We start from the raw sequence: 26,769 nt of genomic DNA, 5'->3' as shown, positions 1-26,769 counted from the left end.
TAGGTGTAAAAGGCAATGGGATCCCCCCCCCCCTCCAAAAACCTATGAGGATTTTGGTTAAATGCCTGAAATAAGATCTGTGGTTAACAAAATTTGATGAAAACAGCTAACTTTGTGTTCAACAATATAATTTTCACCAATCACTTCACTTCACTTTTATGACTTTTGAAGCGTTTTCTGAAAATTGCGATAAAATTGCACTTATGCTTCAAAAGTGATAAAAGTCTTCCTCAAAATTATCTTGCTGAACACAAACTTTGCTGTTTCATAAACTTTAGTTAACCACAGATCTTATTTCAAGCATTTAACCAAAACCCCCATACAAAAATCACATTGCCTTTTACACCTACGAAGTGCAGGGACTTCTGGGAAAACAAAAATACGTCATCCCTGTGGTACTCTATATATAGAGTATATATAGAGAGTCTATATGGCCCTAAAATCATATCGCAATATTTCAGGGTATTTCTTCTACGATATTCTTGACAATATGACAAAATACTGAAAAATATTGTATTATTAATTTCAAAATACAATTGCAACAAATAAGTGTTATAGTTGTATAGACGGTTTCAACTCGACAACATAAACATACTAAATTGCCCCTAGCTTACTTCCCGTTGAAGTGTTTGCTAGTACAACAACGGTCAGGAAATGAGCTAGGTTACTGGCTAGCAGTTAGCTAACTGCTACACATACTCGCTTACTCTTACTGGCTCGCAGTTAGCTAACTGCTACACATACAAACGGCTCACTCTTATCTGCTCTCAGCTTCTCTCCTCTTCTCTTCCTCTGTGTGCGCTCTGCCACTCCGAGAGTGTAGTGCTCTGAATGCTCACTGGTGCACCGAATTCGCTGTTGGAATACATCTAACAGCGCTCCCAATTTACCAACGGTCCAGTTTGTGCCAGTCTGCCAGAGTGCGCGCTGGGTGCTCGGAGTGACTTTTATGAATGCACCCAATGATCATCACCTGTCATGCTCTCAGATATGTCACCTGGTGTGTGAGATTATTACTGGAAAATCATGTTTTTCTTTAAACAAAAACGCGGTATAGCACCCCAGCTTTGGTATACATTTTCATGAACAAAACAGGCTTTATAACGATGAATGTTTGTGGTTAAATAGCACAAATTAAAAATGAAATAACTTCAAACCATTTGGAAATGCAAGTATTAATTATTTGCATCGGATAGTCTATAATTGACCCTATGGAAATGTAAAGCAAAGAAAATAGGCTACCCCTCATATTAACTACAGCATGTAGTAGAAGGAGGGATGTGAATTATGTGCTGCTTCCTCCTTCTCACTAAACTAATATAAACAACTTCATTCTTTTATCAGATTACAGAGAAGCTCATATCAAACAAAAGGAAGAGAGCAACAAGCCTAAACATGTTGACTTCATTTTGCTCTCAAAGTGCACCAAATCCATGCATTTTACAGTCAAATGTAGCCAATTTTCTTACTGGTGGTCCTGCGGTCCACCCACCACAACAACTCAACATCCTGCGGTCCACCCACCACAACAACTCAACATCCTGCGGTCCACCCACCACAACAACTCAACATCCTGCGGTCCACCCACCACTAGGGCTGTCCCGGTGAGTCGACGTAATCGATGACGTGGGGAAAGGGTTCATACATACAGTGATGAATCATGATGATGATCAATTTAATCTATGTCTCAGGTGGTCCAGTATTTTCGTGATGAGAGCAGGCAACTGACAAATAGACAGGCACTATCTATTATAATAATAATATTAATATTAATAATAATAATAATAATAATTCATATGATCATATCATAATAACAGACATGGAAATTAGACTTAGACTAATCTTAAATATGTCCCTACAGTATTATATTATTATTTCTCTCTCTCTCCCTTTAATAATAATAATAATCGTTAGATTAATCGACTAATCGAAAGAAGAATCGTTAGATTAATCGATAAGAAAATAATCGTTTGGGACAGCCCTACCCACCACAACAACTCAAAATCCTGTGGGAAACACTGGAACCACTTTCACATCACACCAATACGCAGCAGAGCGGTGTGACCTCATTATTACATCAACAAGTCGGAATATCGCCATTATCACGATATGAATTTTTGACCATAGATAATTAAGCAATATAGCATGAGAGCAAGTGTGTTGTGGCGAATATATCCCATGGCCATGGGTTATTGGTTGCCATGGCAACTCTCTTACTAAAAGCCTTTGGTTACCTCAAAAAAAACAAATGGCGGAGACAGCTGTCAGATCCTTGTGAATCGATCTTCGCTTATAACTTTACTAATACTTGGCAGAAAATTATGTTTTGTACAAGAATAGATGCGGGCTAATGTCTTCTTTGCAAAAAAAAAGGCTGTTAACCCCGCATTTAACCCCGCATTTAACCCCGTAACGTTAGTTGGTGTCGGGCTTTGCAGAAAGCACTCAGCTTCTCAGCAAGCCCTGAGAATGCAGCGCTGCGGCTCGAGCTGCCTGTCGGGCTTTCCAGAAAGCTCTCAGCTTCTCAGCAAGCGCCAGGATTGGCCAATGTCAACTTCAGTCTCCAGAACGATCCAATCAAATCACCCGCACGTTCTTGCGGTCCCGCCTTACAGTAGTGTTTCAACTGACTCTATCAGAATACCATGCCAGTCGGACTTATAGTATTATTATTATTATTATATTATCATACTTGGAAACCGTTTTATAAAAGCAATATAGCACTCGAGCTGCGTGTGTTGTGGCATACAGTATATCCCCCTGATCAGCTGTTATCCCACGAGGCCGCAGGGTTATTGGAGTTATACAATGGCTGTGAACCAATCAGATTGCTTGATTTGAGAGAGCCGTTTTATGATGAATTGTAATGATATATGGATAACGATACGATATGATACATCTCTACACTCAGGCTGTGATAATGATATATGGATAACGATACGATATGATACATCTCTACACTCAGGCTGTGATAATGATATATGGATAATGATACGATATGGTACATCTCTACACTCAGGCTGTGATAATGATATATGGATAATGATACGATATGGTACATCTCTACACTCAGGCTGTGATAATGATATATGGATAATGATACGATATGCTACATCTCTACACTCAGGCTGTGATAATGATATATGGATAATGATACGATATGGTACATCTCTACACTCAGGCTGTGATAATGATATATGGATAACGATACGATATGGTACATCTCTACACTCAGGCTGTGATAATGATATATGGATACTGATATGATATGGTACATCTCTACACTCAGGCTGTGATAATTATATATGGATAACGATACGATATATTTTTTTTTTTTGTGAGTGAAATGTTGCATTGTCTCCCCTGATTCTAAGTATAGTTGAATCGCTTGGTTTGAGCAAGTAAAACAATTTTTATAAGCAACCTCTCCCTCTTCATGGGATTTCATCCGCCATTCATTTTTCCATAAACCTTGCTTAAAATGCTTATAAAAATAGTTTTACTTGCTCAAACCAAGCGATTCGACTATACTTAGAATCAGGGGAGACAATGCAACATTTCACTAAAAAAAAAAAAATTTTTTTTTTTTTTTTTACATTTAATTTTTATTTTCGAATTTCGATTAAAAGTCGACTTTGGCCAGCGAATTTCGAATAGTGTTTTTGCTAGAAATGCCCATCCCTAACATGGATAACGATATGATATGGTACATCTCTACACTCAGGCTGTGATAATGATATATGGATAATGATATGATATGGCACATCTCTACGCTCAGGCTGTGATAATGATATATGGATAATGATACGATATGGTACATCTCTACACTCAGGCTGTGATAATGATATATGGATAATGATACGATATGGTACATCTCTACACTCAGGCTGTGATAATGATATATGGATAATGATACGATATGGTACATCTCTACACTTAGGCTGTGATAATGATATATGGATAATGATATGATATGGTACATCTCTACACTCAGGCTGTGATAATGATATATGGATAACGATATGATATGGCACATCTCTACGCTCAGGCTGTGATAATGATATATGGATAATGATACGATATGGTACATCTCTACACTCAGGCTGTGATAATGATATATGGATAACGATATGATATGGTACATCTCCACGCTCAGGCTGTGATAATGATATATGGATAATGATACGATATGGCACATCTCTACGCTCAGGCTGTGCGCACGCTGGCCAAGCTGCTGGCGCTGGTGAAGGAGGTGCCGAGGAACGATGTCAACATCTACCCAGAGTACATCCTGCCTGGGATCGCTCACCTCGCCCAGGACGACGCCACTATCGTCAGGCTGGCCTACGCAGGTCAGTGGGAGGAGCCATATGGACTAAAAATCATATCTCGTCATTTTTAAGCACATGGCACACCAATCAAACATTATCCAACAACTGCTGTTGGCAGTTGTTGGATAATGTTTGATCGGTGTGCCATGGGCTAAACACAGACAAAGAAGGTTTGAACATGTTGAATCTGACCAAACATCTCCAAACAAGGACAGGCAGCCATGGCACACCACACAAACATCTGGGTTTGTCTGTGTTTGTTGTAGAATGTTAGATTGGTGTGCCATGGCCTTTAAAAGGGATACCCTAGCTAGAGATGGGTATTGGTTCAAATTTCAAGAATCGATTCGATTCCGATTCACAAGGTTGCGAATCGATTAATTTTCGATTCGATTCCGATTCGATCAATTTCAATATTGATTTGGTTAGTGATACCAAAACGTGTTTTTTGAGCTGTACCCTGAATTACATGACTGTTCCCAACCAGCCAAGTAGATACATGGGGAAAAAAGTTGCAGACCTGTTGTCAATTTTAATGGTTTTAGTTATACATATATTTACTCACCAGGTGGTGACAAAGGGTAAATAACAGCCTTTTCATCTGTCAATAAAGACACTTTCACATATGCACAGTGATTTGATTTCAGCCTATATAATTTCTAAAAGTAGATATTAATGATCAAACATTTCCATTCATGTAGCCTACAGTATTTATGTTTTTGTTTCAACTACAAACATAAATAAACGTCAACTTGAAACTATGTTTCAACTACCACACACAGCATAATATTTTAGCCTGTTTATTAAAAATAAATAAATAATAATAATTAAAAAAAACGATCTCTGAACATATGAATCGATAATCGAGGATTAAAATAAAAATCGGAGAATCGATTTTTTGAACCCAGCCCTAACCCTAGCCCTATTTGCTACTTACCAATAGGTTGAGGCCACGTCTCGTCATAGACGCTGGTTTAGCTGGCTCAGCCTGGCTGGGGGCGTTTTTTTTGCAAAATCTTCATAGTTCAACGAAAATAGTTTATGCTTTAAATCTAAAATGGTTCATGGATTACATTCTAATAACAAACCTATCAAATTAAAAGTCAAGCACGTTACCGTGGAAACAATTAAGCTTAGCCCAAAATCACAAATCAGAATGAGGGGGTCCCCGGTATATTTTCTATCTTGTAAGGGGTCCTTGGCTGAAAAACATTTGAGAACCTCTGCTCTATACTGTACAGGTCCAGTCTGATTGTGTGTGTTCCTCTGTGGATGTGTGTGTGTGGTGTGTGTTCCTCTGTGGATGTGTGTGTGTGGTGTGTGTTCCTCTGTGGATGTGTGTGGGATGTGTGTGTGTTCCTCTGTGGATGTGTGTGTGTGGTGTGTGTTCCTCTGTGGATGTGTGTGGGATGTGTGTGTGGATGTGTAGAGAACATCGCCCACCTGGCAGAGACCGCCCTGCGCTTCCTGGAGCTGGTCCAGGAGAACAACGTGAACACAGAGCAGGACGGGAGCGGAGAGGACGTGGAGGAAACACTGCACCCCAACGACAACTACGACTCAGGTACCACATACACACTCCATAAGCATGCAGCCCTATAGAGAGCCGCAGGAACGAGTCCGGAAATCATCGATGCTAACACTCCTGGTTCTTCACTGTTTTCGCCTATGGGAGTTTTGAATGGGTTTTTGGCGCGATGCTTCTAATAATCTCTCTGGGCAACGCTGGCTTAATCAAACACGAACCAGTGTTTAGTAATATCATCTTCACACATGAGGACCACTTTTATGAGTTTTGAAGCTTTTACGTGCCGTTAAAAGGGCGGCTAGGTAGCAAACGGCTAAATGAGACTACACTGTTGAGTCGATGTGGATATATACGTCAATAACGTCATCACTTCAAAGGACGAACATGGAAATTCTCTTTCCCTCACCTGGTTCAGCCCGTTCAGCCCGGGTAATCAGTGCACAGCAGCGCACACATCAACAACAGTCCAGGTTGAGTGGTGACGTGACGTGGAAGCCTATGCGACACTGTGTGTAGTTCTGGATTAGCTTAGCACAAGCTTTTTACTTCTAGGGCTCGCATTTACGCTACAAAACTCATGAAAGTGGTCCTCATGTGTGAAGATTATCCGACTGAACTCTGGTTCGCGTTGGATTAATCTTGCGTTGCCCAGAGTCCTTATTTGAAGCATCGCGGCAAAAACCCATTCAAAAATCCCATAGACAGAAACAGTGAAGAACCACGAAGTCCGGGACTTCCGCGTTCTGACTACAAAAATACGTCATCCCTGCGGCTCTCTATAGAGACACTGCATGAAATAGGCCATGCCCATCACGGGGGAAAAGCTCCGTTCATCTCCACACACCAGCGTCATTTTCCTTGAATTAAACATAGCTAAAAGCTGTTGTGTGGTGGGGCTGCGCAGACAACAAATGTAAAAAATCGCCAGTTAAAGTTTTGTTGTACTCCCGAGGAAAACAAGGAAGCCATTGAGAATTGGCGAGAAGAAAAATGTGGATGTTGCTGTCAAGGAAGTGAGTTGGGAGTGTTCATCTTCCGTATATACGATCTTTTTGTGCAACACGCAACCATGCACACGACATAGGAGAACGCCAGGATTGGACGGGAGTTTGTGTTTCCCCCCCGTTTTGGGCGTGGTTTCTGAATGACGACGCGCTCCGCCGTGTCTCTATGCACAGTATAGTATTGTTGACAGTGTTGTCATCAAGTCACTACATCTTGAAGTCGAGTCTCAACTCGACTCCCCGAGTCCTAGTCGGAGTCACCAAAGAAGTCTCCAACTTCCCAGTCCGAATGCATGAATGCTCCAGTCCAAGTTGAGTCACAAGTCCGATAGCTCTCGTGACAAGCTGTCTGTGTGTTCTGCGTGTGGTGTCCTCCTCAGAGAGAGCTCTGGTGATGAGCTGTCTGTGTGTTTTGCGTGTGGTGTCTCCTCCTCAGAGAGAGCTCTGGTGACGAGCTGTCTGTGTGTTCTGCGTGTGGTGTCCTCCTCAGAGAGAGCTCTGGTGACGAGCTGTCTGTGTGTTTTGCGTGTGGTGTCCTCCTCAGAGAGAGCTCTGGTGACGAGCTGTCTGTGTGTTCTGCTGTGTGGTGTCTCCTCCTCAGAGAGAGCTCTGGTGACGAGCTGTCTGTGTGTTCTGCTGTGTGGTGTCTCCTCCTCAGAGAGAGCTCTGGTGACGAGCTGTCTGTGTGTTTTGCGTGTGGTGTCCTCCTCAAACAAGCATTGCACCACTGAAGTAAAGAACATGTTACATGACATTGACATTTTCGAAAATAAAAAACAGTTTTGACAATCATGAGTGGTTAATTAAATATTTAGTAGGCTCAGGTCTGAGTGCCAAAGGGGTGCCAAAGTCACCCTCTCTCCCTCTTCATGGGATTTCATACGCCATTCATTTTTCCATAAACCTTGCTTAAAATGCTTATAAAAATTGTTTTACTTGCTCAAACCAAGCGATTCGACTATACTTAGAATCAGGGGAGACAATGCAACATTTCACTCACAAAAAAAATAAAAAAATAAAAAATTACATCCCCCCCCCCCCCCCCCCCCGAATTTCGACTTTCAATAATAAAAGTCGACCTTGATAATAACAACGATTATTCGAAAATTCGAAATTCGATGCCCATCCCTACTCTGAACCCCCAAGCAGTTTCTGGACAGTTTCTGGGCATCCCCAGAATGCCAATGATCTGCGTCGATGCATCGATTCAATGATCAACGAACAAATAGCATCGATGAACAGCACTGATACAAATCGCACATGACGCCATAAGAAATAAAGATTATTTCTATTATTTTATTTTGAAATTCCACACCACGTCCGTCACCATTTCTCCCCAAGCGCACCTCTTTCCACATACAAACAATGAAAGAGCCATGGCAGCAAGAAAAAGAGGGAGAGGATATTCGCTCCTCTCTGATATAAATGAACACGTATCGTCTAATATCGATCGCAGCCCCCCTGAATCGAATCGTATTGAAATCGTCTCATGGCAGATTTAGTGGTATCGGCACCACCCCTAGTAGGGGCATGTGTGAAAAGTGACTGAACTGAAGGCATCTTGGTCAATACTGCACCAATTTCAAAGATTTCTGTTCATATTACTTCGTTAATAAAAAAAATAAAAAAAATAGTAGGTTGAAAAATACCAAAATTCGACTGTGTACTATGTAAAATGTTTTAAATACGATTTTGCCAGGTCTTAAATTGTTTGGGTTATGACGTTAACGCTACTTACTTTTATAGTTTATAAAGCTGCATTAAAATAACAATGCATAACAAATTTGAAGCCGCTGCACTCGATACATCGATTTTGAATCGTAATCGAATTAATTAGTTAGGACGATGTTAAAAAAATGAAAATCGTAAAATCGATTTACACTTCAACTAGGGTAATTACGTTTCGGGGGGGGGGGGCTCTCTCTCATGTACGCATGCTGCTACTTGTCCATTCTCCCCGCTGTAAAGTCTCTCTAGAGGCTGTGATACTGGCTACTAAAGACAGCAGCGCAATGGACTTATTTCAACACCTCCAAAAAGCACAGAGTGTGAGCACTGAGCGCAGCTTGTTGCACTGTGGGCTGTAGCCTACAAGATAACGATGGCCACAACACACACACGCGCACACACAAACACAGACGTTATCACCGGACGATTAAATGTTGCCTTTATAGTTCACATAACAACAAAACAACACGTGAGGCCACCGAGTACTGATAGATTCTGCTTCTGCTGCTTCATGGCTGTAAGTTAGCAGCCTCAGCTGACTGAATTTCCCCCTAACTGCTATCGCAGTTCCCCGCATACCTGTTGTGACTTTGTGTTATTCTAGTACAGATATAACTCCGAGCACGGGTGGTCGCTTAGACACTGCGGAGGCACACGCTACAGGCAAGAGTAATCGAACCAAGAGTATCCCTCCAACAGAGCACAGAGTGCTCGATCAAATCCACCAGTGTCAAGTGACTGCAGATTAGCAAGCAACAGCCAGGGAAGTTAGGCATAGCAGCGGTAAGCTAAAACAGGAAGGTGGGTTGTTCTGCCTTCAGAGTAAAAGCGTAAATTGTCACTTGTGGGAAAAAAGGGAATAAAGAGCTCTGCAGGGCAACAAATGTTTAGAGAAGTATATAGTATGAAAAAATCGAGTTTTGAGAGAAACAATCGTCAATTTTAGTTTTAGGCAAAATCGAACAGCCCTACGCTGCACCTTGGGCAAGAAAACCCTGAAATGAGAGACCTTGGGTATAAAGGCTTTAGAGTTGTACTGCAAAATTGTTCTGCTTTACTGCCCCACTAAAAGCACAGTTGGCAGTAATCCTGTCTCCTCTGTGCTGGTGTTTGGTGTGGTTTGTGTGGCGCAGGCTAGTCTCGGCTCCCAGACGTTTGGTGAGCTGCGCCACCAAACGTCTGGGAATTTCACTGTCAGAAACTGTCTGTCCGAGCCCGGCGAGAACGGCCGGCAGCAGACATGCCTACATTTGTTATTAGAATTTTATTTGGTAGCGGCAATGCCATTTATCATAGTCCTAACACAGAGCATGAAGCTGATATGCTCCAAACAAAATTTATAGCTGTTGTTTATTTTACAATAATGTTTCCTACCCGGAAGTGGTCCGCTTGCTACTGTGAGTCATCAGCAGGCTCTGTAACGTTAGCCTCGGGAGTCTGGCTTATCGCTGGGGGAAAGACCTCTAGCCGCCGGGGCCGGATGAAACACGTCCTATTAACAGGTTATGTTTGTTTCTAAGTGATTAATATGTTTCTCCGCAAACGCGGCGATGTTTTGCGAGACACCGGTTCTGCATAGCGTCACTGCCCCCAGAAAGCAGGCCCGCCCACAACACTCATGATTGGTTCTCCGATGCAAGGCTTCCAACAGCGCCACCTACCGTTATGCAAAGATTTAAATAGTAATATTCTCAGTCTTACAGGAGTGAAACGGATTAAGACTGAGGGCTGAGTCTAGGCGCAGGCTAACATTAACATGAACTAACATCTTTCTTCCTGTTCTTCTTCTAAAAAAAACCTCATGTTAATTATTCCTTCTCTCAAACTACTTTCTACAAATGCTACTGTATTCCTTTAAAACAGTCTTAGCTGCGTTCACACCGACCTATTCAAGTTTTTCGCTGGCATCGAGTTTACATACAAAGTCGCAAACGAGCGGATTGAGCGTATATTCGCCCGGGAGAAAAATCGCCGGGCGTCCGAGCGACAGAGACAGAGCGATGGGGAGAAAATACGCTCGTCGCGCCCGAGATGAAATATCCCAACTCGAGCGAAATTACGCTGGCATCAGTCGCTCGCTGTTGGAATAGCGTGAACCTCCCACGTGCTATGTCCTACCGGTGAAGCTTCCCCTGTCAGCTGGCTAACTGCCCATGTCTCGGAGGAAGCATGGAGCCAGTTTCGTCTCTCCCCAGATTGGCAGAGGGTGGAGCAGCAACCAGGATAAATAAATTAAATTAGCACTAATGGGGGATAAAAAAATCGGGGGGGGGGGGGAATTAACATCTCTATTCATAATCTCTATTGTAAAATGTGAATTTGTGTTATATCAGCAGTTTGTAGGCCACCATAATAAAAGGTCTGCAAAAGTTGTCCTTCTTCCATTGTGTTTGCAGAAGAACCTGTGGAACGCCTATGTCCGTCCTGACGGGGCAAAGACAGTGGGGTCCATGGACCTCGGCGGGGCGTCCACCCAGATTGCCTTTGCGGTCACAGACGGGGCCACGGGGACCGACTACATGCCGGTCAAACTGTACGGCTATCCTTACAACGTCTACACACACAGTTTCCTCTGCTACGGCAAGAACGAGGTCGAGAAGAAGGTTCTGGACAAAATAGTCAAGGTGCCACACAGCTTGTCTTTGGTGTGTGTGTGTGTGTGTGTGTGTGTGTGTGTGTGTGTATGCACAGACGGGATCTCTCAAGGATTCACTATGTCTCTATATAATCTGTCCTTGAGCTGCTAACCGGCAAAGGGAGACCAGTCAAGGATGCATTATGTCGTTAAGGATATTGATCATCCAGCTAGGCTGGGAGAAAATTCATTAGTGTATCTCTGGTAGCTTGTAAGAAAATACTAACTTGAAGCTCATAGTAATTAGAGGGAGAGATGCTATGAGAATATGTTATGTGTGTAAAAGTGCAGCACTGCTTGCGCATGCTAAAGGCCACGATGGTGCACTTCCATCGTTGAGTCCATCCTCACCTCCTCCATCACCGTCTGGTATGCTGCTGCCACTCTCAAAGACATCAACAGACTTCAGCGCATCATCCGCTGCGCTGAGAAGATAATCGGATGCAACCTGCCATCCCTCCAGGACCTGCACGCAGCCAGGACACTGAAGCGGTCTCGCAAGATCATGGCTGACCCTTCCCACCCTGGCCACAAACTCTTTAAGACACTCCCCCACGGCAAGAGACTGAGGTCTGCCAAGACCAGAACCACCCGCCACAAGACCAGCTTCTTCCCAACCGCCATCAGCCTCACCAACAAGGCCCGGAAACCCCTTCCGCCAAGGACCTCACCAACAACCCCCCCCCACACACACACACACACACACACACACACACACACACACACAAACTACCTCCTCTTAAACTCAGCTGAACTCCCCCCGCCCCCCCATAAAACTGGAACTCATATCTAATTTAATGCCTGTCTAACTGGGACTGTAAATTCATTCAATCCGCATAAAGTTGCTGTATCCAGATTGAGAGGACACATTGCATTTACACTTGTGTTCAATGTGTACACAATGCATCCCCTGACCACCTCCGGAGGTGGTTTGGCCGATCAGATTGCAATCCATCTTCAATGCGTTTTGGGGGTGTTTACACCTTCAAGTGATAAAAGACAATCTGATTGCAATCTGATCACAGAAAACACATGTTAATGCCAGGTGTAAATGGCCCCAATGTGACGATATGTATCGTGGGGCAGAAAAATAAATTGTGATATTAGCTTCATTTCATCACGTATTAAATGGTATTGTGAGATAAGCACATTGTTCCATCATAAGAAACATTGTAAACAAATGGTACACTCCCCTCTTCCTCTCAGGGTTCCCACTGGTCCTTGAAATCAAGGTCTTGAAAGTTTTTGAAAATAGACATGGGTCATTGAAAGTGCTTGAATTTATAGATTGTGTGCAATAATAGATTTTTTTTTAACTTATCTGTAAAGTCCGCTAGTTCTCATTATAAAAATGTAATTGTAATAGTAATTAACATTGATATGTGTCTGTGTTGGGTCCTTGCCTTTCATCTCCCCTTCTCCACCAGGCATCGCAAGACCCCACCTACGTTCCCAACCCGTGCTACGCGGAGGGCTTCAACATCACCGTGAAGGCCTCGTTCATCTACGAAACGCAGTGCACAGAGAAGCCAGCCAACTACAACCCAGACCAAGACATCTTCATGGTGGGGGCTCCGGACTCGGACAAGTGCGGGGGCATCGTCAAATCCCTGTTTGACTTCACGAATTGCTCTGGAGCAGTTACTAACTGCTCCTTCAATGGCATCGAGCAGCCACCCGTCACTGGGGAGTTTATGGTAACCCACTGTGACACAAGCTGCACGCACACACAGACATATACTGTATAGGGTGCATTCATAATAATGAACTACAACTCTGTCTGTTGTCCCCTCCAGGCATATGCTGGGTTCTTCTTCACTGCCAGGGCTCTGGGGATGAACAGAACCTCAGAGCTGGAGGGATTCGAGGCTGCAGTGAAGGAATTCTGCCACACACACTGGACAGTTGTACGTTTCTCAAATTTGTCTGCTGCTGCTACAGTGCAAAGGAAGGAGGCAGATTGAAGAGTAAAATAGATGTAATAACTAGTAATAGCTTTACAATGACTGGTCATTACGGAGTAATACAAGTGTTTTTTTTTACCAGTAATTGTATTGTAAGGTCTAGTCTAGTGGTTATTTTGTCTGCAATAACGGTACTTACAACACTGATAGACTGCTCATTGCCTGGTAATTACTGAGTAATATGCTATACAGGCAGAAACATGGCTTTTTTTTTTTTACCAGTAGTTGTATAATGAGTCATTATTTTATTTATTATATAATTGTTTTCTCCCATTTTTTCTCAAATTGTATTTGGCCAACTCACAAGTGTGCAGTCTTTCTGCTCCAATAATGCCACATTAAATCCCCCATGCTGTCCCGGGTCATTGCTCCACCCCCTCTACCGATCTGGGGAGAGTTGTAGACTAGCACCTGCTCACTGTGGCGCAACATGTGCAGTCGCCAGCTGCTTCTTTTCACCTGGCAGTGAGGAGTTTCACCGGCAGGACATAGCGTGTGAGAGGATAATGCTATCCCCCCCCCCCCCCCCCCCCACGTCCCACCGCAGGCACCCCGACCGACCAGAGGAGGCGCTACTGCAGCGACCAGGACTCGTACCCCACCGGCTTCCTACCCGCACACACGGCCAATTGTGTCTGTAGGAACGTCTGACCAAGCCGGAAGTACCGCTACCGGGAATTGAATCCTGGGCCGTTTCTCAATAAGGGTTCTTGTGTGTTCTTGCGTTCTTGTGTCCCTGTGAAACGTCATCAGTCGCAGCCCAAGTGCTGTTCCAATACAAAGTTCACATTTCGCCAAGAAAGCTTAAAATATATAATTTCATCACTAAATTAATTTCTGATGACTTTTGATGCCTACAAGCAGGGTAGTCGGTTTCAATAAGTGCCACTTTACGGACATTTATGGCGAAAAATGGCAGAAAAGCTCCAGAGCACAATTGGCCGCATCTAAATCAGCTGAGCTTTTTATTTGTGTAGTGATTGATTGATTGATTGATTGATATTTTTCTTTAAGTGTCATGCACCTGGGTGCCCAGCCCATATGGGCTTACAAGACACTATATCATAATTACAATCGCCAAGATGGCCACACAACAAATCATCACCTTTGTACAGAATCAAGAAAAGAAAGGAAAAGAAAGGGCATTTCATTGAGACATTCACTTTCCAAAAAAAACAATTATACTGGGTACAATGTTCCCTGTCTTAGTCGCCAGGCATTTTCTATAAATCTGGCTAAAACAAAAATTTCCTTATCAAAAAGCCAACTCAACATATGACCTTCTGACAGCCAAAACAAATCAGGATTCTTCAACTGGATTTTCTCAAATAAAGGATTTCTCAAATCATTGTATATAGGGACAATGAAACACAAAATGAAATTCATCCTCCAAGATCACAAAAAACACACTGGGCTTGTTGTAGTACTGCAGGCGGCCTCTGCGCTGGTATTGCACAATACCCTCAAGAACGCTTCGTCTCAAACTGCCAACAGCGTCATGTGTGCTTGTGACCTAGCAAGTTCATTCTTCCAAGAACGACTAGCAAGAACGTTCGCCCCAAGAACACAAGAACAAGAACGCATTCTTGGTATTGAGAAACGGCCCTGGTCTCCGCTAGACGAGCGCTTTTACACCCCCCCTACTTGTTAGTTTTAAGTAGTAAATTGGTAAAATCTTAAAATGTAGTGGCCGCTGTTTCCATGCTAGCTGACTAGTCTCATGAGCTCGTGCAAATCCAGCATGCCTTGCAAGGTTAGAGTCGTTCTCTAACAATAACATCTTTGACACTACTGCAGAATTACCTCCCCGTGACCTGTAGTGGCCGCTGTTTCCAAGGAATAATAATAATTACAGATGAAGACTGGGAACTGCTGAACCTACTGTCAACACGGCCAACAACAGCCATGTTGACAGACTCAGTTTGGGCTTGTTGTCACAGCAACGTGTTGTCTGTCTGCAGTCATTTTTATTTCTGCATTTCACATTCTCTTCACTCAACTGTGGAGGAAATTATACTATAATAATATTCTATCCCTGACTCTATTCTCTGTTATGTGATCTTATCTCTCTGTGTGATTTTGCAAACCAGTTCAGGTCATACTTTGGACCTGACCTGACCTGGAGAAAGATAGCTGCTAGTGGCTAAATTAATTGGTCCTCGTTAGCACAAGAAATTCCTTATCTCTGGAACTTTACCATTCTATTTGATCATGAGCATGATATCATATCTTCAATGAACTCATTGAAGATATGATATATCTATCTCTGTCATATATATATGGCTGGCACTCAATGAGTTAAGGGGTCTAGAACTGCTGTTATGCGCCTTTTACTTCATACACTTTGGGGGGGTGAATATCAGGTCTGTTTGCAATCAATTAGCTACAGGAAGACAACTCTTTCCTCCAAGTCTCTTAAATGACAGAGAACTTCCATCACATGAACATGCACCTCAGACTCTGATCTTTGTTTCTCCTGTCTTGCAGCTGAAGGAAGAGAAGCGTTGGATCTCTGAGCGATTCCTCAAGACGTACTGCTACTCTGGTCACTATGTGTTCACCCTGCTGGCGGACGGATACAAGTTCGACAAAGAGACCTGGAGAAACATCTACTTCCAAAGAGAGGTGGGTCAAAAAAGGAAAGATGGTAGACACTGTTGTATCTGAGCGGCAACAGAGAGCCGAAGTCACACGCCTTGCGGTACGCGATATTTTTTTTCCGGATGATGGCGAAGGCTGGAGGCACCCTCTCTGCCTGTGATTGGCCTATAGCGTCAAACGTTCATCCAATCACATTCGCTTGGCTATCCTGCGTCTCTTTCTACAGTCTGTGGTCAGACAGACAGCAGTTTCGCTTGCTCGCATGCATGAAAGACGCCACTGTGTGTTTATGTTTTTGATATAGTCTGGTCTCTGGTTTATACAGTAATGCTGCCGCTACTCTTGGCAGTGCACGTATGTAAAAAAAAAAATTAGTGGTTGTGAACGGCGAGAGACAATCATTTTTTTATCTCATTTGAATTAATTCAAACGAGATAAAAAAATTATTGTCTCTTGCCGTTCACCACCCTGACCCTTACATGGTTTTTCCATTCAAAAGATAGCTTTGTAAGTCAAGAAAGTCGCAGTTTGTCATAAAACGGTTGCACTATAAGTTATAAATCAGTTCAAGTGACGTCATAGTCTCTCTCTCTCCCGCTAGGCCATGTCGGTGTTGGTGTGACCTATATTGTGCAAGACGAGAGAAAATGTTACGTTTGCGTTTTACGACAAACTGCAGCTTTCTTGACATGCAAAACGCTTTTTCTTCACTTTTGGTGTGGTATGTGAAGGGTTCTGGTCAAAATCTCCACATTTAAGACCAATCTGTTACAATTGTACAAAGTGTATCATTTTCAGGCAGCAAAGTGCCCTCTATGGGTTCAAACCTGCTTTTTTTTGCCTCCAACCAAAATTGGTTGGCTGTCTGTTATGTCACGGCCGTTTGTTTGAAACCTTTGAAATCTCCTTTTGTTTCGGAGATATTAATCGTTAAAGTTGTGAGAGGGAGTGGCCTCACAGCTAAATTGTCATAACTTCATGACCGATTAAGGAATCTTCACGAAACTTGCAGGAGGTCTTCGGAGACCATCCTAGACCATGTGTGTCAAATTTTGTGCAATTCGACCAAAAGGGGGCGCCATAAAAGCCAGAAATGGGCGTGGCTTAACATAAAAAAGGCTGTAACTCCACACCTGTTTGTCCAATGATCGCGAAACTTGTCAGATATATCAAGGAGGATGTCCTAGTCAGAATCAGAAGCTTTGTCATCTGCGCAAGGCTTGAACCCCGCCCATCGCCGCTTGCGGCTATATTTATTATTATTTTTTTAATCAAGCAGCAGCCATTTTGTCACTTATCTGGGGGGGGGGGGGTAGGAGTACTGCAAAAACCAGTATTTCGCCGTTCACCGACATTGATATTTTGGTTCGTATGCTGAAGCAGGAAGTAGGCGTGACTTTGGCTCTCTATACGAAGTCTTTAAGACGGAGAAGAACCCAGAAATCAAAGATAATTTCTTCCCATTAGACACTGTCCTACTCTATTCTATCTGCTGCATGCTCTATCATGTATTCTCTATTGTTGCAACAAAAGCTCTCACATTAGACAAAGAGTGAGAGAATAATATGAGAAAATACATCAATATGACAATAGGTTTTGGGCTGTCCTTGGGCTGACACGTTGCAGCACATTAAAGGAACACTCCGCCCATTTTCAACCAGCTTTGTATCATTAGAACATCAGTAGTATATCAGAAAACTGTAAACGGTTTTGAAAGTCTGTCATTTAATTGGACAGTTATTGAGTGTTAAAGTGTGGACCAGTGACATCACTGGTCCACACTAACTCAAATGAATAACTCATTAACTCAAATCAACTCTCAATAACTGTCAAACTAGATGAATGATGAATAGTTTGACAGTTATTGAGAGTTGATTTGCTCCCCGTGCTAAGCGGATTAGACCGCACATTGGGAGCTATGCATGCAGAGACGGATGCCTCTCATACTCATCATCTAACAGACAAAAAAAGTCGATGCCAGAGTGATTTATTCCATGCCTGCACCCTGGGGACACCGAGGCTCTTTCAACAATGGTGGTCCCTCAGTAGAAGGAGATTCCCAGGCTGACATTCAGTCCATTACTTTATTACATTATTCAGTCACTGTTTCCAAATAGCACATGATTATATTACCCTTTATGACTCATTCATTGAAAACAAGGGGCTTCCCTCACTGGGCCCGGGGCTATCCCCCCACATTCCACAAGCTGCCAACAAGCCAGATACTGTGCTGCTGTGCCCGCTCCTGCCTCTGGGGGGATCTGTGCTGCTCTGCCCGCTCCTGCCTCTGGGGGGATCTGGAGCGGGACACATGGATATAGCTCCTTTAAGAGGACGTTACAAAGCAGACACACTGTACTACAGAGAAACCAGACGTCTGTTCTGTGTCACGTACGGCCCCGGGGATCGGTTCAGTTTGTCACGACAGGCCTGTTTTGACACTGTTGACTTCAGGGGAAATCCAAAGTGTTTCTAACAGTCACTTTGATCCGTGTCTCAAACGATGCCGTGTCGGGTCGTTGAATTGAAGGGAATTTGGACTGGAAAATCCTTGAATTTCATGACATTACGTCATTTGGCACGCAGACGCTTTTATCCAAAGCGACTTACAATTATCACATTTTGTCAACAGTAGAGAAATCAATTTTGCAACACAATCTTATGACAGCTGCAACTTTTGAAGGAATAAAGTAGCACCTGTAGAAAGTATATTGAGAAGGATTTTTTCATCTTTAAGAAGGTGTGGGAAATCTGTAGAACAAAATGATAAAAGTGAATCTTCCTCTTTTCTCTCCCCTCGTCTCCTCTCCTCTCCCCTCCCCTCCTCTCCTCTCCTCTCCTCTCCTCTCCTCTCCTCTCCTCTCCTCTCCTCTCCTCTCCTCTCCCCTCCTCTCTCCTCTCCTCTCCTCTCCTCTCTCCCCTCCTCTCTTCTCCCCTCCTCTCCTCTCCCCTCCCCTCCCCTCCTCTCCTCCCCCCTCCTCTCCCCTCCTCTCCTCTCCTCTCCTCTCCTCTCCCCTCATCTCCTCTCCCCTCCCCTCCTCTCCTCTCCTCTCCCCTCCTCTCCTCTCCCCTCCTCTCCTCTCCTCTCCTCTCCTCCTCCTATCCTCTCCCCTCCTCTCCCCTCCTCTCCTCTCCCCTCCTCTCCTCTCCTCTCCTCTCCCCTCTCCTCTCCTCTCCCCTCCTCTCCTCTCCTCTCCTCTCCTCTCCCCTCTTCTCCTCTCCTCCCCTCCCCTCCCCTCCTCTCCTCTCCTCTCCTCTCCCCTCCCCTCCTCTCCTCTCCTCTCCTCTCCCCTCCTCTCCTCTCCTCTCCTCCTCTCCTCTCCTCTCCTCTCCTCTCCTCTCCTCTCCTCTCCCCTCCCCTCCTCTCCTCTCCTCTCCCCTCCCCTCCTCTCCTCTCCTCTCCCCTCCTCTCCTCTCCCCTCCCCTCCTCTCCTCTCCTCTCCCCTCCTCTCCTCTCCTCCCCTCCTCTCCTCTCCTCTCCTCTCCTCTCCTCTCCTCTCCTCTCCCCTCCCCTCCCCTCCTCTCCTCTCCTCTCCTCTCCCCTCCTCTCCCCTCCCCTCCTCTCCTCTCCTCTCCCCTCCTCTCCTCTCCTCCTCTCCTCTCCTCTCCTCTCCTCTCCTCTCCCCTCCTCTCATCTCCTCTCCTCCTCTCCTCCCCTCCTCTCCTCTCCTCTCATCTCCCCTCCTCTCCTCTCCTCTCCTCTCCCCTCCTCTCCTCTCCTCTCCTCTCCTCTTCCGTCCCCTCCTCTCCAGGTGAAGGACACCAGTGTAGGCTGGGCCCTGGGCTACATGCTGGGCATGTCCAACATGATCCCGTCCGAGGCGAAGACGATCCTCCCCATGGCGGGACCCGTCTTCTCCGGCCTCATCTTCCTCTTCTCCGCTCTCACCATCATCACCGTCGTCTTCCTCTGCATCCTCCTCGTTCGCACCTGCTACTGAAGTGGTCAGAGGTCAGAGGTCAAAGCAGCTACAACACTCACAAAAGGGACCGGCCTGTCATTGTAAGCCTCGGCCACCGCTGTAGCCGGGAGGCGCTACGGTAACATGTGACCAGGTTCTCCAATGGAAAGTTAATCATGAATGTTCATATCTTTTTTGAGCCCGGAGCCATTGAATGACAAACCAGTGAAGTGGCCAAGAGACTGAAAGCACCCAGCTTGTGTATATCCTGCTAGCATCTTCGGCTTGAGATGGGACATTCAGTTACTGTTCTGAGATAGTTTTCTTCCACTTGGTAGATAGTAAACATAGATGTATCTCTAAAACAAGTATAAAACAAGCCCAAGTTGATTTTGCACTTCAGGTACTGTATACTCCAGCTAGACTAAAGTAATGGGATACATTCTGTATACTCCAGCTAGACTAAAGTAATGGGATACATTCTGTATACTCCAGCTAGACTAAAGTAATGGGATACATTTTTGGGGGGTACTATCAATTGACTTTTTCAGAATCTGCCATATGCACTAGACATGGCAGTTTTAAAGGCAAAGAGGTGATATTGTAGCAGTCTGTGTGGTGTGAATTAAGGGGTTGCATAGACTAGTCGACGAAACAACACGTCAACGTTACTACCACGAGTCAATGTTACTACCACGAGTCAACGTTACTACCACGAGTTACTACCACGAGTCAACGTTACTACCCCGACTCAACGTTACTACCACGAGTCAACGTTACTACCACGAGTCAACGTTACTACCACGAGTCAACGTTACTACCACGAGTCAACGTTACTACCACGAGTCAACGTTACTACCACGAGTCAACGTTACTACCACGAGTCAACGTTACTACCACGAGTCAACTTTACTACCACGAGTCAACATTACTACCACGAGTCAACATTACTACCACGAGTCAACATTACTACCACAAGTCAACGTTACTACCACGAGTCAACGTTACTACCACGAGTCAACATTACTACCACAAGTCAACGTTACTACCACAAGTCAACGTTACTACCACGAGTCAACGTTACTACCCCGAGTCAACGTTACTACCACGACTCAACGTTACTACCACGACTCAACGTTACTACCACGAGTCAACGTTACTACCACGACTCAACGTTACTACCACGAGTCAACGTTACTACCACGAGTCAACGTTACTACCCCGAGTCAACGTTACTACCACGAGTCAACGTTACTACCACGAGTCAACGTTACTACCACGAGTCAACACCTACCGGGAGATGTACTAGTCATCACATGGTTTGAGACTTGCTCCCCCCCTGGGCAGCAGCCTGCCAGAGCTGCTCTTCTTATCTTGTGTCTCTTTCCAACCTTTTCTATGGGCCCATTTCTTTACTTTTTCTAGATGATTATCGATCAAAGTAGTAAGCGATGTTATTTGGCTTAGCGCAATGTGGATTTGCACATTCTTGATTGTTTTTCTTGCTATGGGAGTTACTTGTTGCGAGTTCAGTACAGGGATGGGTTCCTCCTCTTGACAGTGTGGTGTGACCCACGGCACCAGACCTGAAATCCCTAAGGAGCTGCTGAGGAGGAAATACGGGTTCTGCAGAACCCAGAGGAGAAGATGGTTAAGGAAGAGGAGAGACATCCAAAAAGACACGCTTTCTATCCAGAGTTTAGCCAGCTTCCAGTTGGTGCGTGCGAGCAGGAGTTGCATTGAGAGCTGCATGATGAAATGTCACAGTGAAATAACGTGCAGGCCGGCCATCAAACTGTTAGCAGAAATGGTGGTATTATGAGCTTGGATATATCATATTTACCAGTGGTGACGTGGTAATTACGCCAGGACACCGTTCAAGTGCTCTGGGTCGGAAAGAGCAACAAACATGGACGCTTGTTCTCTCGTGGCTGGTGTTTTCTTACTAACAGCAAGTAGTGGGTCATTATGGTATAGCTACATAGGCCATAATGTGCAAGTACTAAAAATAAATGATAGCTATGAACAGAATAACAAAATATATAACTTTTTATAGTCATTTGGTGCCACGGACTTCATACTTTCCGCCATTGTTGTAGTCCCGGAAACCTCAAGCAACGTCACATCGGAAACTCATGTAGCATCGACATGTCCGAAATTCCCACTCGTAAATACGATATTGAAGGGCCGTTCATGTGCGTACAACTCGTAAACACATTAAATACGATGTATCCGAGGAGCACATGAACGCACGATAAGTTCATTACGAGCGAGATGTTCACATTCCTCCCGCGTTGCAGGCTGCTGCCATCAACTCAGTGACCAAGACTCGTTTTTTTTTTACTTGCACTGCTGCACGTGACGGATAGTCGTCATCGACTTGACTTTATTGGTAGAACGGTCGACTTAAAAAAAAACAGGAGTCGTGCAACCCCTAGTGTGAATATCCCGAAAGAGTGGCAACACACACACACACACACACACACACACGCGCACACACACACACACACACACACACACGCATGCGCACAGAAGCACGTGACTCACTTTGTCCATTCACTTCCATGCACTCACCTACTGATTGTGATTGTCACTGTATTACATTTGCACTGAACGTGTCTTCTTTGTATGAAAATGCTTTACCATGGCTTGAAAGCTATCAGAAGTGCACAATAATATTCACTATGTACTTAATGAACATGTCCCTATCATGTAATACAGTGTATTGACACCGTGTAACAACACAGTAATGTGAGTACAAAGTATACAAACCCTTTGTGTACTAAAATAAGAACAAGAAATAACAATAAGAAAGTAAGTCAACATTACAAGGTGTTTAGTTTCATTTCTTTGACATGGTCTATATAGCCTACGTAGCCACGATTTAGCCCACTTCTAGCCAAAACATTTTCAGTGAGATGGATAATATCCCGTCATGTTTCGGGCAGTGGGCAGCTGCTTAGATAGTGGTGCAACTCTGTTGTAATTTTTATTTTTCAGCACATCCGATTTGAACGTTTTGTTGTGTGGTATTTGTAATTACCTTTCTCACAAGAGAAGCGACTCAACTCCTGATCCAGTCACTTATCATCTCTCGCCTGGGCTACTGCAACGTGCTCCTGGCCGGCCTAACTGCCACCGACATCCGACCGCTTCAGCTCATTCAGAACGCTGCAGCCCGTCTGGTATTCAACCAACCCAAATTCTCTCATGTCACTCCCCTCTTCCAGGACCTCCACTGGCTTCCCATCTCGGCTCGCATCAAATTCAAGACACTGGTACTGGCCTACAGGGCACTACACCAGTCAGCTCCCCTGTACCTGCAATCTATGGTCAGGTTCCAAACCTCTCAGCGCTCCCTTCGCTCCTCCACCAGTGCAGGTCGCCTCGCCCCTCCTTCGCTACGGGGGCTCAAAAGTCGCTCATCCCGATCTCGACTCTTCTCGTCCCTGGCACCTCAATGGTGGAACGAGCTTCCACCTTCGGTCAGGACGGCTGAATCACTGCCGATCTTTCGGAAAAGACTAAAGACTCACCTTTTCAGGCTCCATCTGGGCCCTTCTTGATCTAACTTCTTTCTCTCTCTTTCTAAAAAAAAAAAAAAAAAACTACTAACCTAAACTAAACTTGTACCACTGTTCCTTCAGAAGTTGTAGTTGTCATAGACTGTGCTCCATAGTTGATTGCTCTATTGCTGACAAAAATGTGTTATTGTAAGTCGCTTTGGATAAAAGCGACTGCCAAATGGCGTAATGTAATGTAATTATGTTTTGGGACGATTTTCATGAAGTACTTAAAGTGTATTATAATATAGAGTATTATTGTATAGTCATACTTTATAGGTTCACAGGTTAATGCACATGATTTAAATTAAAGTGTTACAAAAAAGTCCGTGGAGGATTTTAGGAAGGTTATGAGGAACATGTTGCGTTGAGGATCTTGTGCATGTGGCTGTTATCTGTGTCCTGGATGCTGTAGATACACTTTCACTGGTGTACATACTGTAGGCATCAAATCTGACTTTTCATTCTTTGCAGGTTATTTATACAGCCATAAAAAAGATGTGTGATCCTGCAAAAATATCTTTACACTACAACCTTCTCTGAGCAATTCAGAGGATTCCACTGGCAGAGAAAACACTTGATACCATAGTTAGGGATCACACACGCACAAACACGCACAAACAGACACACACACACACACACACACACACACGCACACACACACACACACAGTAATGTTAACAAATGAGGAACATTGTTTCAATATAAATTAAATCATTCTGAAACATTTTATATAAAAAAGAGTTGATGGGACATCATTAAAGTCAGCATGGTTGAAACACCTGCAAATGTGTAATTATGTACATTGTATTCTACTTGGGTAGCATTGACAATAACGTGCTGGCTCCATCTCAGAGAATGATGCATGATTCTCATCTGATGCACTGACTGTATTACTCGTGTTTTGATTATGGCTAATAATAACTCCATATGTAACATATCTAATAAAAACAACATCTAATAACAGTGGATGTCATTGGCTGCTCTATGAGATGCCGGTATGTTGGGCTGTATGCTGAATAAACAGAATAATACAATATTACTAATCCACTAGCGATGAAATCAGTTGAGCTACATTGTTCCCACACCTTTTTTTATTTATTTTTTTATTTTCAGTTTTATATTAAAGATTAAAAAAAATAAAAAATTTTTTTTTTGCTAAAACGACTAGTCGACTACTAAGCACAGTGTCGACTAGTGGTTTTACTAGTCGACTAGTCTGTGAATGCCCTAATACGAACTATGCCCGCTGGATGCCAATCTTCTTGAAAGACATGGCACAACTACCAGATACCCACCCATCAGTCCACAAGGCTTTCTTGGAGGGGAAGTTTGTCGTGCAACGTGGTGACAAGAAGTTCACACTAATGGCAATTAGGGATGTCGAAAATCATAATTTTTCTTGACCAACAACCGACCCTCATTAGCCGACAATTGGTCGGTTAACCGAGAAGATTAAAATGCGCTATTTGACTGTCTGTAGGAAGAAAACCCCCCCATGATGGCTTCATGCGCCAGTGAGCAGTGTCCGTCCGAATGCATGGGTGGGCGTGGCTCGTCCCCTATCCACTTCTTTTAATACATACATGGCCATGATGCCTATGGGTGCTTCTTCCGGTGTAATCCTCCCAGCCTTGTTGCTGACAGCTTGACTCCCGTCTGTAATGTGTCAAAGCTGCAGGCGAACGGAGCAAATCACTAATCAGGTCCAGCTTGGCAAAAATCTCGTCGATAAATATCCAGAGTTGCTCAAAGAGCGACAGAAATAGCGGATGTGATAGATAGAATTATTACATTCACTCAAATAAATCGTCAAACCAGTCTTATTTATTGTGACAAGCGACTCACCCCCCCCCCCCCCCCTCCCAGCATCAGAGTTAACTCTGACACTGGGGGGGAGGGGGAGGGAGGAGCCATGATGTAGAGGGAGGAGCCAGGATGTAGAGGGAGGAGCCATGATGTAGAGGGACGAGCCAGGATGTAGAGGGAGGGGCCATGATGTAGAGGGAGGAGCCAGGATGTAGAGGGAGGATCCAGGATGTAGAGGGAGGCGGGGTTTTGACTTTTCCAATGCAACAGAAGACGTCTACGGGCTATGAGTGAGGCAAAAGCCACAACATCAGATTCAGTTTTAGAGAGATTAGCTCATGTAGAGGGCACCCCAAAAATGGAAATAAACAGACATGGGTTCAGTGTAATATTAAGGGATTCGCTTAACATGATAAAAAAAAACATGAGCAGAAATCAAACAGCTTTGGACAGAGGAAAAACATATGGGTATGATCAGCTGGAGAAAAGCTGCATCGGTCACAGGTGTCATTTGTATCAGGGAACAGCCTGCTAAGCTTAGCTTTTGTGTACTGAACCCTGTGTAGAACTTTGAACTGGATTAGAGTTAGACGAGAGCATGAGGATGTAGTCTCTTAAAACAGACTGTCTCATCTACATCCAGCGAATGCAGCTATACACAGTCTGTACGTTACACCCCCAGAACATGCACAAGGAAGTTGGGAAAAAAACCTTCAGACAGGAAAGAAGTTCAGAAGTTCGACGGAATCCGACCAATCACGACACGTGTGTCCACGAAAAATGCGGCATATTGGATTATGATTGGACTAATGAGCGGAAGACCCACCTTTCTGCAATTCTGATTGGACTAATGAGTGGAAAACCCGCCTTTCTACTTCCCATTCCGGTTGGTGCATGATTCTCCCCCACGAAGTACAGACGGTATGGCGGAAGCATTTGAAAATTGCGGAAGCCAACTCGTCTGTTCTAAGAGACTAATGAGGATGAGGAGTTGACTAACTAGCGCCTCCTCCCAACATTCATCAGACAGTCACACACACACACACACACACACACACACACACACACACACACACACAGAGACTGTTTCTCTCTCTATCTACTTATTTTTTCTGTCACTTGTTGCTTCCCTCCCTCCCTCTCTCTCTCTCCCCCTCGTCTGACACATTTATTATTTGTATTGTTTATTTTCTGCCACAGTTTCTCTCATTTCTCTTGAGTTGTTTGTCTTTCATTCAGCTGGAGAGAGGCTGGCTGTGTTTCTGCTTTAAGTTCATGGTTGTATGTAGGCTATATTGTGTATGTGTCATTATATGTTGTGTGAATACAATAAAAAATATACGATTAAGCAAAACATGCAGTTTTCAGTAAGGTCACCTTTGGGACAATGGGATCTGTTCTCTTTAAGATGAGGGTTTGTGTGGAGCAATGTCGCCCTCTGGTGGATTAAACAGGCCACGCTACAGCATGTGTGCACAACATCATCCTCCAACGTAAAGGAGCGTCCTGCACGAGATGGAGTAGCTCTGTTAGCGCGCGCCCGAGAGAGAGAGAGAAAGACTCGCGTGCACTAGAGAGAGAGAGAGAGAGAGAGAGAGCGAGGGGGAGAGAGAGAGAGAGACTCGCGCGCCCGAGAGAGAGAGAGAGAGAGAGCGAGGGGGATAGAGACTCGCGCGCCCGAGAGAGAGAGACTCTCGCGCTCTC

General features: G+C 44.3%; 2 protein-coding genes across 2 annotated transcripts in view; both read left to right on the top strand.

Annotated features, from left to right (window-relative positions):
* LOC310800013 (phosphoinositide 3-kinase regulatory subunit 4-like) overlaps positions 1 to 26,769 on the top strand; it is a gene marked incomplete at its 3' end in the record, with an annotated part of 239,417 nt that overhangs the window by 8,734 nt on the left and 203,914 nt on the right. The window contains exons 7-8 of the mRNA XM_083662612.1: positions 4,211 to 4,352; positions 5,761 to 5,895. Of these exons, the coding sequence (XP_083518738.1) occupies positions 4,211 to 4,352; positions 5,761 to 5,895 (277 nt within the window). The remainder of the gene's footprint in view (positions 1 to 4,210; positions 4,353 to 5,760; positions 5,896 to 26,769) is intronic.
* Positions 7,004 to 19,732, top strand: LOC310800218 (ectonucleoside triphosphate diphosphohydrolase 3-like; the record flags this gene model as incomplete). Its single annotated transcript, XM_083662803.1, has 6 exons — positions 7,004 to 7,036; positions 10,988 to 11,215; positions 12,654 to 12,923; positions 13,023 to 13,133; positions 15,678 to 15,815; positions 19,544 to 19,732. 6 exons carry the CDS (start codon positions 7,004 to 7,006, stop codon positions 19,730 to 19,732), a joined length of 969 nt encoding a protein of 322 aa, XP_083518929.1.

This window comes from Poromitra crassiceps (genome assembly GCF_964638095.1).
Source record: "Poromitra crassiceps genome assembly, chromosome: 29".
Taxonomy (NCBI): Eukaryota; Metazoa; Chordata; class Actinopteri; order Beryciformes; family Melamphaidae; genus Poromitra; species Poromitra crassiceps.
This window is presented reverse-complemented; position numbering and strand designations above follow the sequence as displayed.